A 12500-nucleotide genomic window follows, 5' to 3' on the forward strand; every position below is an offset into this window, starting at 1 on the left:
TCCTGTAGTGGTATACAGTACATGTATTTCCTGTAGTGGTATACAGTACATGTATTTCCTGTAGTGGTATATAGTACATTATTGACGAGTATGTATTTCCTGTAGTGGTATATAGTACATGTATTTCCTGTAGTGGTATATAGTACATGTATTTCCTGTAGTGGTATACAGTACATGTATTTCCTGTAGTGGTATATAGTACATTATAGACAAGAGTATGTATTTCCTGTAGTGGTATATAGTACATGTATTTCCTGTAGTGGTATATAGTACATGTATTTCCTGTAGTGGTATATAGTACATGTATTTCCTGTAGTGGTATATAGTACATTATTGACGAGTATGTATTTCCTGTAGTGGTATATAGTACATGTATTTCCTGTAGTGGTATATAGTACATATTTGTACTTCCGGCGCCGACAGAGATGGCCGCCTCGCTTCGCGTTCCTAGGAAACTATGCAGTTTTTTGTTTTTTTACGTGTTATTTCTTACACTAGTACCCCAGGTCATCTTAGGTTTCTTTACATACACCCGAGAAGAACTACTGAATATAAGATCAGCGTCAACTCACCATCAGTACGACCAAGAATATGTTTTTCGCGATGCGGATCCTGAGTTCTGCCTTACAACCAGTGTAACCGAGTGGATCACATGCAGCGACCAAAAAAAAAAAACGACTCAGAAAAAGAGGGAAACGAAGCGGTCTTCTGGTCAGACTCCGGAGACGGGCACATCGTGCACCACTCCCCAGCATTCTTCTTGCCAATGTCCAGTCTCTTGACAACAAGGTTGATGAAATCCGAGCAAGGGTAGCATTCCAGAGGGACATCAGAGACTGTAACGTTCTCTGCTTCACGGAAACATGGCTAACTGGAGAGACGCAATCCGAAGCGGTGCAGCCAGCGGGTTTCTCCACGCATCGCGCCGACAGAAACAAACATCTCTCTGGTAAGAAGACGGGCGGGGGCGTATGCCTTATGGCCAACGTGACATGGTGTGATGAAGGAAACATACAGGAACTCAAATCCTTCTGTTCACCTGATTTAGAATTCCTCACAATCAAATGTAGACCGCATTATCTACCAAGAGAATTCTCTTCGATTATAATCACAGCCGTATATATCCCCCCAAGCAGACACATCGATGGCTCTGAACGAACTTTATTTAACTCTCTGCAAACTGGAAACGATTTATCCGGAGGCTGCATTCATTGTAGCTGGGGATTTTAACAAGGCTAATCTGAAAACAAGACTCCCTAAATTTTATCAGCATATTGATTGCGCAACCAGGGGTGGAAAGACCCTGGATCATTGTTACTCTAACTTCCGCGACGCATATAAGGCCCTGCCCCGCCCCCTTTCGGAAAAGCTGACCACGACTCCATTTTGTTGATCCCTGCCTACAGACAGAAACTAAAACAAGAAGCTCCCACGCTGAGGTCTGTCCAACGCTGGTCCGACCAAGCTGACTCCACACTCCAAGACTGCTTCCATCACGTGGACTGGGAGATGTTTCGTATTGCGTCAGACAACAACATTGACGAATACGCTGATACGGTGTGCGAGTTCATTAGAACGTGCGTTGAAGATGTCGTTCCCATAGCAACGATTAAAACATTCCCTAACCAGAAACCGTGGATTGATGGCAGCATTCGTGTGAAACTGAAGGCACGAACCACTGCTTTTAATCAGGGCAAGGTGTCTGGTAACATGACTGAATACAAACAGTGCAGCTATTCCCTCCGCAAGGCTATCAAACAAGCTAAGCGCCAGTACAGAGACAAAGTAGAATCTCAATTCAACGGCTCAGACACAAGAGGTATGTGGCAGGGTCTACAGTCAATCACGGACTACAGGAAGAAACCCAGCCCAGTCACGGACCAGGATGTCTTGCTCCCAGGCAGACTAAATAACTTTTTTGCCCGCTTTGAGGACAATACAGTGCCACTGACGCGGCCTGCAACGGAATCATGCGGTCTCTCCTTCACTGCAGCCGAAGTGAGTAAGACATTTAAACGTGTTAACCCTCGCAAGGCTGCAGGCCCAGACGGCATCCCCAGCCGCGCCCTCAGAGCATGCGCAGACCAGCTGGCCGGTGTGTTTACGGACATATTCAACCAATCCCTATACCAGTCTGCTGTTCCCACATGCTTCAAGAGGGCCACCATTGTTCCTGTTCCCAAGAAAGCTAAGGTAACTGAGCTAAACGACTACCGCCCCGTAGCACTCACATCCGTCATCATGAAGTGCTTTGAGAGACTAGTCAAGGACCATATCACCTCCACCCTACCTGACACCCTTGACCCACTCCAATTTGCTTACCGCCCAAATAGGTCCACAGACGATGCAATCTCAACCACACTGCACACTGCCCTAACCCATCTGGACAAGAGGAATACCTATGTGAGAATGCTGTTCATCGACTACAGCTCGGCATTCAACACCATAGTACCCTCCAAGCTCGTCATCAAGCTCGAGACCCTGGGTCTCGACCCCGCCCTGTGCAACTGGGTACTGGACTTCCTGACGGGCCGCCCCAGGTGGTGAGGGTAGGCAACAACATCTCCTCCCCGCTGATCCTCAACACTGGGGCCCCACAAGGGTGCGTTCTGAGCCCTCTCCTGTACTCCCTGTTCACCCACGACTGCGTGGCCATGCACGCCTCCAACTCAATCATCAAGTTTGCGGACGACACAACAGTGGTAGGCTTGATTACCAACAACGACGAGACGGCCTACAGGGAGGAGGTGAGGGCCCTCGGAGTGTGGTGTCAGGAAAATAACCTCACACTCAACGTCAACAAAACTAAGGAGATGATTGTGGACTTCAGGAAACAGCAGAGGGAACACCCCCCATCCACATCGATGGAACAGTAGTGGAGAGGGTAGCAAGTTTTAAGTTCCTCGGCATACACATCACAGACAAACTGAATTGGTCCACTCACACAGACAGCATCGTGAGGAAGGCGCAGCAGCGCCTCTTCAACCTCAGGAGGCTGAAGAAATTCGGCTTGTCACCAAAAGCACTCACAAACTTCTACAGATGCACAATCGAGAGCATCCTGGCGGGCTGTATCGCCGCCTGGTATGGCAACTGCACCGCCCTCAACCGTAAGGCTCTCCAGAGGGTAGTGAGGTCTGCACAACGCATCACCGGGGGCAAACTACCTGCCCTCCAGGACACCTACACCACCCGATGCTACAGGAAGGCCATAAAGATCATCAAGGACATCAACCACCCGAGCCACTGCCTGTTCACCCCGCTGTCATCCAGAAGGCGAGGTCAGTACAGGTGCATCAAAGCTGGGACCGAGAGACTGAAAAACAGCTTCTATCTCAAGGCCATCAGACTGTTAAACAGCCACCACTAACATTGAGTGGCTACTGCCAACACACTGTCAATGACACTGACTCTACTCCAGCCACTTTAATCATGGGAATTGATGGGAAATGATGTAAATATATCACTAGCCACTTTAAACAATGCTACCTTATATAATGTTACTTACCCTACATTGTTCATCTCATATGCATACGTTGATACTGTACTCTATATCATCGACTGCATCCTTATGTAATACATGTATCACTAGCCACTTTAACTATGCCACTTGGTTTACATACTTATCTCATATGTATATACTGTACTCGATATCATCTACTGTATCTTGCCTATGCTGCTCTGTACCATCACTCATTCATATATCCTTATGTACATATTCTTTATCCCCTTACACTGTGTATAAGACAGTAGTTTTTTTTGGAATTGTTAGTTAGATTACTTGCTCGTTATTACTGCATTGTCGGAACTAGAAGCACAAGCATTTCGCTACACTCGCATTAACATCTGCTAACCATGTGTATGTGACAAATAAAATTTGATTTGATTTGATTTACATGTATTTCCTGTAGTGGTATATAGTACATGTATTTCCTGTAGTGGTACACAGTACATGTATTTCCTGTACTGGTATATAGTACATGCATTTCCTGTAGTGGTATACAGTACGTTATTGACGAGTATGTATTTCCTGTAGTGGTATACAGTACATGTATTTCCTGTAGTGGTATATAGTGCATTATTGACAAGAGTATGTATTTCCTGTAGTGGTATACAGTACATGTATTTCCTGTAGTGGTATATAGTACATTATTGACGAGTATGTATTTCCTGTAGTGGTATACAGTACATGTATTTCCTGTAGTGGTATACAGTACATTATTGACAAGAGTATGTATTTCCTGTAGTGGTATACAGTACATGTATTTCCTGTAGTGGTATATAGTACATTATTGACGAGTATGTATTTCCTGTAGTGGTATACAGTACATGTATTTCCTGTAGTGGTATATAGTACATTATTGACGAGTATGTATTTCCTGTAGTGATATACAGTACATGTATTTCCTGTAGTGGTATACAGTACATTATTGACAAGAGTATGTATTTCCTGGAGTGATATACAGTACATTATTGACAAGAGTATGTATTTCCTGTAGTGGTATACAGTACATTATTTCCTGTAGTGGTATACAGTACATGTATTTCCTGTAGTGGTATACAGTACATGTATTTCCTGTAGTGGTATACAGTACATGTATTTCCTGTAGTGGTATACAGTACATGTATTTCCTGTAGTGGTATATAGTACATGTATTTCCTGTAGTGGTATATAGTACATGTATTTCCTGTAGTGGTATACAGGACATATATTTCCTGTAGTGGTATACAGTACATGTATTTCCTGTAGTGGTATATAGTACATGTATTTCCTGTAGTGGTATACAGTACATGTATTTCCTGTAGTGGTATATAGTACATTATAGACAAGAGTATGTATTTCCTGTAGTGGTATATAGTACATGTATTTCCTGTAGTGGTATATAGTACATTATTGACAAGTATGTATTTCCTGTAGTGGTATACAGTACATGTATTTCCTGTAATGGTATATAGTACATGCATTTCCTGTAGTGGTATACAGTACATGTATTTCCTGTAGTGGTATACAGTACATGTATTTCCTGTAGTGGTATACAGTACATTATTTCCTGTAGTGGTATACAGTACATTATTTCCTGTTGTGGTATACAGTACATGTATTTCCTGTAGTGATTTTCAGTATATTGACAAGTATTTATTTATTCTTTGTTTGTTTAGACTGTCATTTCAGTGACAGTGATGGAGGCCAGCTGCTATCCAATGGGGAAGAGAGGCTGGCAGACAGGCTGGTTAAAGACGGAGATCCTCGCAAATCTATTGGTCAGTTCACTTCCTGAATGATCAAACATGCTGGAGGTGGCAGAGAGGGATGGATGGACATGCATAGGTAACATGTTTACCTGTGTTCTGGTAGGAGGGGAGGGAGAAAGTGATGAGGAGGAGGAAGAGGAACCAGTGGCTGAACTGAAGAAACCGAACTCTGATGAGGTGAGTCCTCTACTAATTGATTGATTGTCACTTATTGTTCCCTGAAGTGTGTTCTATTTACTTGGGTCGTCCCAGTGAGCAAATGAACACGCAATGGTTCTATGTATCTTTTTTATTGACCTCTCTCTCTGTCTCTGTCTCTCAGTCTCTCTGTCTTGTTCTCTCTGTCTCTCTCTGTCTTGGTCTCTCTGTCTCGGTCGGTCTCTCTGTCTCTCTCTGTCTCGGCCTCTCTCTGTCTCGGCCTCTCTCTGTCTCGGCCTCTCTCTGTCTCGGCCTCTCTGTCTCGTTCTCTCTGTCTCGGTCTCTCTGTCTCGGTCTCTCGGTCTCTCTCTCTCTGTCTCGGTCTCTCTGTCTCTCGGTCTCTCTCTCGGTCTCTCTGTCTCGGCCTCTCTGTCTCGTTCTCTCTGTCTCGGTCTCTCTGTCTCTCGGTCTCTCTGTCTCTCGGTCTCTCTCTCTCTGTCTCGGTCTCTCTGTCTCTCGGTCTCTCTGTCTCGGTCTCTCTGTCTCGGTCTGTCTCTCGGTCTCTCTGTCTCGTCTCTCTGTCTCTCGGTCTCTCTGTCTCGGACTCTCTGTCTCTTTGTCTCGGTCTCTCTGTCTCGGTCTCTCTGTCTCTCGGTCTCTCTGTCTCGGTCTCTCGGTCTCTCTGTCTCGGTCTCTCTGTCTCGGTCTCTCTGACTCTCGGTCTCTGTCTCGGTCTCTCGGTCTCTCTGTCTCGGTCTCTCTGTCTCTGTCTCGGTCTCTCTGTCTCGGTCTCTCTGTCTCTCGGTCTCTCTGTCTCTCGGTCTCTCGGTCTCTCGGTCTCTCTGTGTCTCGGTCTCTCTGTCTCGGTCTCTCTGTCTCTCGGTCTCTCTGTCTCTGTCTCTGTCTCTGTCTCTCTGTCTCTGTCTCTCTGTCTCGGTCTCTCTGTCTCGGTCTCTCTGTGTCTCTGTCTCGGTCTCTCTGTCTCTCTGTCTCTCGGTCTCTCTGTCTCTCAGTCTCTCTGTCTCTGTCTCGGTCTCTCTGTCTCTCGGTCTCTCGGTCTCTCGGTCTCTCTGTCTCTCTGTCTCTCTGTCTCGGTCTCTCTGTCTCGGTCTCTCTGTCTCGGTCTCTCTGTCTCGGTCTCTCGGCCTCTCTTTGTCTCTCGGTCTCTCTTTGTCTCTCGGTCTCTTGGTCTCTCTGTCTCGCTCTCTCGGTCTCTGTCTCTCTTTGTCTCTCTTTTTGTCTCTCTCTCTTTCTGTCTCTCTGTCTCAGTTCAGTTTCAATTCAAGGGTCTTTATTGGCATGGGGAACATATTTTTACATTGCCAAAGTAAGTGAAATCAACAAATATTATTAGTATTTTTAAAAATTGATAAATTAAGTGTGCACTCAAAGGATAGGCATTTCAGCTTGTATATTATTAGCCATGTACCGTGTTTTAGCAATGTGCAAATAGTTGCAGTATGAATAGTAGGGGAGATAAATAAACAGATAAAATAGGTTGTATTTACAATGTTGTTTGTGTTCCACTAGTTGCCCTTTTGTCATGGCAACGGGCCACACCTGGCTGCTGTGACGGCACACTGTGGTATTTCACCCAACAGATATGGGACTATCAATGCTTGATTTGTTTAAACGTCCTTTGTGGGTCTGTGATCTGAGGGAAATATGTGTCTCTAATGTGGTCATATATATGGCAGGAGGTTAGGAAGTGCAGCTCAGTTTTCACCTCTTGAGAGGCAGGTCTGCCTACGGCAGCCTCTCTCAATAGCAAGGCTATGCTCACAAGCATTTTATAAATGTTGGGTCAGTCACGGTGGGCAGGTATTGTGCCACTGTGTACTCTCTGCATTGTACATATTTTTGCAGAATTCTGCAGTCTCTCAAATGGGGTGTTTATCACATTTTGTGAATTCTTGGTTGGGGAGTGGCCCCAGACCTCACAGCAATAGGATCTCACATCCTAATTAGTATCTGGAAGAGACTGTCATAAGAAAAGGCAGCAGCAACATTATGTACAAAATACGTTTTTTTTAAATCAGTTAGTAACTAAATAGGTTATGATCAGGTAAAATGTCATCCGTCCTCAGAGGAGAGTATCGGGGGAACTAGAAGTGTCAGTGAGATGGTAAGGCAATGTAGGCCTCCAGGATAATTTAGCTGATTTACGTAGGGACCTGGGCAGTTTTTTCCAGGTTATAGCAAAGGGAGCACTTGTAAGAGCCAGGTTATCCATGCTCAAGGAGATGGATGCTCTCAGCTCCTTCTTCTTTGGTTTGGAAAGACAAAGGCTGTCTGATGGGCGGGTGACCTCTGGGTGACCTCTGTGGTGGGGGAGATGCGGGAGTTTTGACTGTGGAGTTTTATACTGACTGGTATAGGGCAGAAGTGTGTGATCCTATGTGTGCTCAGGTCTTGTTTGCAGAACTCCCTAAACTCTCTCGGGCACAGAGGGATGAAATTTACATTTTCCCTGTTGTCCCATGAATTGGCAGAGGCCTTAACCCTGATGTCCCCCAGCTGAGCCCCAGGGGTCGATGGAGTTTTATAAAAAATTCTGGGGAATAATTGGACTGGACTTCCTGTGCGTGAATGGGTCGGGGTAAGAAATGGAACTTAAGAACTGGATTTAAGAACTGGAGGCCTGAGGCATTGGTCTGTGCGGACTACAAGATATTTGCCAAGGTCCTCGCTAACAGACGGAAGTCCCATCTGGACTCTATAGTACACAAGGACCAGCCATCTGGACTCTATAGTACACAAGGACCAGACATACAGTGGGCCAAAAAAGTATTTAGTCAGCCACCAATTGTGAAAGTTCTCCCACTTAAAAAGATGAGAGAGGCCTGTAATTTCAACTATGACAGACACTTCAACTATGACAGACACAATGAGAAAAACAAATCCAGAAATCACATTGTAGGATTTTTAATGAATTTATTTGCAAATTATGGTGGAAAATAAGTATTTCATCACCTACAAACAAGCAAGATTTCTGGCTCTCACAGACCTGTAACTTCTTCTTTAAGAGGCTCCTCGGTCCTCCACTCATTACCTGTATTAATGGCACCTGTTTGAACTTGTTATCAGTATAAAAGACACCTGTCCACAACCTCAAACAGTCACACTCCAAACTCCACTATGGCCAAGACCAAAGAGCTGTCAAAGGACACCAGAAACAAAATTGTAGACCTGCACCAGGCTGGGAAGACTGAATCTGCAATAGGTAAGCAGCTTGGTTTGAAGAAATCAACTGTGGGAGCAATTATTAGGAAATGGAAGATATACAAGACCACTGATCATCTCCCTTGATCTGAGGTTCCACGCAAGATCTCACCCCGTGGGGTCAAAATGATCACAAGAACGGTGAGCAATAATCCCAGAACCACACGGGGGGACCTAGTGAATGACCTGCAGAGAGCTGGGACCAAATTAACAAAGCCTACCATCAGTAACACACTACGCCGCCAGGGACTCAAATCCTGCAGTGCCAGACGTGTCCCCCTGCTTAAGCCAGTACATGTCCAGGCCTGTCTGAAGTTTGCTAGAGAGCATTTGGATGATCCAGAAGAAGATTGGGAGAATGTCATATGGTCAGATGAATCCAAAATATAACTTTTTGGTAAAAACTCAACTCGTCGTGTTTGGAGGACAAGGAATGCTGAGTTGCATCCAAAGAACACCATACCTACTGTGAAGCATGGAGGTGGAAACATCATGCTTTGGGGCTGTTTTTCTGCAAAGGGACCAGGACGACTGATCCGTGTAAAGGAAAGAATGAATGGGGCCATGTATCGTGAGATTTTGAGTGAAAACCTCCTTCCATCAGCAAGGGCATTGAAGATGAAACGTGGCTGGGTCTTTCAGCATGACAATGATCCCAAACACACCGCCCGGGCAACGAAGGAGTGGCTTTGTAAGAAGCATTTCAAGGTCCTGGAGTGGCCTAGCCAGTATCCACATCTCAACCCCATAGAAAATCTTTGGAGGGAGTTGAAAGTCTGTGTTGCCCAGCAACAGCCCCAAAACATCACTGCTCTAGAGGAGATCTGCATGGAGGAATGGCCCAAAATACCAGCAACAGTGTGTGAAATGACTTACAGAAAACGTTTGACCTCTGTCATTGCCAACAAAGGATATATAACAAAGTATTGAGAAACTTTTGTTATTGACCAAATACTTATTTTCCACCATAATTTGCAAATAAATTCATTAAAAATCCTACAATGTGATTTTCTGGATTTTTTTTCTCATTTTGTCTGTCATAGTTGAAGTGTACCTATGTTGAAAATTACAGGCCTCATCTTTTTAAGTGGGAGAACTTGCACAATTGGTGGCTGAATAAATACTTTTTTTGCCCCACTGTATTGTGTACCGGGACGTTCAATCAGGGACGTGTTGGACTTGTCGAGAGGTTCTACTGTGAACTTTGGACTGGTCTCTTTAGATCGAGAGAGAGAGTGGACCATGAGGATCTGTTTAATGTGATGTTTGGGGAAAGGTTTTTGACCTGTGTGAAGCTGTATGCTGGGGCGTCATGTGTGGTCAAGGTAGGAGGGGGGCTCAGTAGGCCAGTCTGGGTGAGACGGGGCATTAGAAAAGAATGCCCTCTATCTGGGCAGTTATATACACTAGTCATTGAGCCTTTTTTGGGCCTGCTCCGCAGGAGACAGCAGGGAGTGTGCTGGACAGGCATGGGTGTGTTGACAGGCATAGCAGTGTCGACGTATGCAGATAATGTTTCTGTGATGGTCAGGGATGGGCAGGATATGCAGGCACTGTCAAGACTGGCCAGGTTGGAGGTGGCTCCTGTCCCAAGTGTCATATAGATAATCAACAACCTGGCGGGATCCTCCCTGTGGCATAAACTCCTCAACCGCCCCGCCGGTCGACTCACAGGCTGGAGGATTTATTTCTGGTCACGGCAGTGATGTACATGTCCGTTCACGACAGAGGACAGGGTGGAACTGGAGAGTACGGTGACTGCTATATCACGACGGAGGACGGGGTGGAACTGGAGAGTACGGTGACTGCTATACCACGACGGAGGACGGGGTGGAACTGGAGAGTACGGTGACTGCTATATCACGACGGAGGACGGGGTGGAACTGGAGAGTACGGTGACTGCTATACCACGACGGAGGACGGGGTGGAACTGGAGAGTATGGTGACTGCTATATCACGACAGAGGACGGGGTGGAACTGGAGAGTACGGTGACTGCTATACCACGACAGAGGACGGGGTGGAACTGGAGAGTACGGTGACTGCTATATCACGACAGAGGACGGGGTGGAACTGGAGAGTACGGTGACTGCTATATCACGACAGAGGACGGGGTGGAACTGGAGAGTACGGTGACTGCTATATCACGACAGAGGACGGGGTGGGACTGGAGAGTACGGTGACTGCTTTATCACGACAGAGGACAGGGTGGAACAGGAGAGTACGTTGACTTCTTTATCACGACAGAGGACAGGGTGGAACTGGAGAGTACGGTGACTGCTATATCACGACAGGACAAGGTGGAACTGGAGAGTAAGGTGACTGCTATATCACGACAGAGGACAGGGTGGAACTGGAGAGTACGGTGACTGCTATATCACGACGGAGGACAGGGTGGAACTGGAGAGTACGGTCACTGCTTTCAGGCTAAAGGTAGAGCAGAGACTGCTGTACCACGACAGAGGACAGGGTGGAACTGGAGAGTACGGTGACTGCTATATCACGACAGAGGACAGGGTGGAACTGGAGAGTACGGTGACTGCTATATCACGACGGAGGACGGGGTGGAACTGGAGAGTACGGTGACTGCTATATCACCACGGAGGACGGGGTGGAACTGGAGAGTACGGTGACTGCTATATCACCACGGAGGACGGGGTGGAACTGGAGAGTACGGTGACTGCTTTCCGACTAAAGGTAGAGCAGAGACTGCTGTACCACGACGGAGGACAGGGTGGAACTGGAGAGTACGGTGACTGCTTTCCGACTAAAGGTAGAGCAGAGACTGCTGTACCACGATGGAGGACAGGGTGGAACTGGAGAGTACGGTGACTGCTATATCACCACGGAGGACGGGGTGGAACTGGAGAGTACGGTGACTGCTTTCCGACTAAAGGTAGAGCAGAGACTGCTGTACCACGACGGAGGACAGGGTGGAACTGGAGAGTACGGTGACTGCTTTCCGACTAAAGGTGGAGCAGAGACTGCTGTACCATACTGATATCGGGTGGAGGGAACCAGCGTGCGCACTGCTGAGGAGAGCTGGCGGATTAGGGTTGGACCAGCAGCTGTTCCTCATGAAGCTGGAGAGGCTGAGGAGAGCTGGAGGATTAGGGTTGGACCGGCAGCTGTTCCTCAGTCGGCCACCCTGCAGAGGCAACTGATGGCAGGAGGGTTACAAATAGAGGTCGACCGATTATGATTTTTCAACACCGATACAGATTAATCGGCCGATTTTATATAAAATAAAATATATATTTAAAAAAACAAAAAACATTTGCAATAATGACAATTACAACAATACTGAATTAACACTTATTTTAACTTAATATAAAACATCAATAAAATACATTTAGCCTCAAATAAATAATGAAACATGTTCAATTTGGTTTAAATAATTCAAAAACAAAGTTTTGGAGAAGAAAATAATATGTGCCATGTAGAAAAGCTAACGTTTAAGTTCCTTGCTCAGAACATGAGAACATATGAAAGCTGGTGGTTCCTTTTAACATGAGACTTCAATATTCCAAGGTAAGAGGTTTTAGGTTGAAGTTAATATAGTATTTATAGGACTATTTCTCTCTATACCATTTGTATTTCATATACCTTGGACTATTGGATGTTCTTATAGGCACTTTAGTATTGCCAGTGTAACAGTATAGCTTCCGTGCCTCTCCTCGCCCCTACCTGGGCTCGAACCAGGAACACATCGACAACAGCCACCCTCGAAGCATCGTTACCCATCGCTCCACAAAAGCCGCGGCCCTTGTAGCGCAAGGGGAATAACTACTCCAAATCTAAAAGCGAGTCACGTTTGAAACAGTATTAGCGCCCACCCAGTTAACTAGCTAGCCATTTCACATTGGTTACACCAGCCATTAAGCTGATA

At 45.9% G+C, this 12500-nt stretch overlaps 1 protein-coding gene across 1 annotated transcript in view; it reads left to right on the forward strand.

Annotated features, from left to right (window-relative positions):
* Positions 1–12500, forward strand: part of LOC112236546 (1-phosphatidylinositol 4,5-bisphosphate phosphodiesterase beta-3-like) — a gene marked incomplete at its 3' end in the record, with an annotated part of 30625 nt that overhangs the window by 6045 nt on the left and 12080 nt on the right. Inside the window, exons 8-9 of the mRNA XM_042329318.1 lie at positions 5161–5262; positions 5357–5430. Of these exons, the coding sequence (XP_042185252.1) occupies positions 5161–5262; positions 5357–5430 (176 nt within the window). The remainder of the gene's footprint in view (positions 1–5160; positions 5263–5356; positions 5431–12500) is intronic.

The sequence above is a fragment of the Oncorhynchus tshawytscha genome, linkage group LG10, assembly GCF_018296145.1.
Source record: "Oncorhynchus tshawytscha isolate Ot180627B linkage group LG10, Otsh_v2.0, whole genome shotgun sequence".
In the NCBI taxonomy this organism is placed as follows: Eukaryota; Metazoa; Chordata; class Actinopteri; order Salmoniformes; family Salmonidae; genus Oncorhynchus; species Oncorhynchus tshawytscha.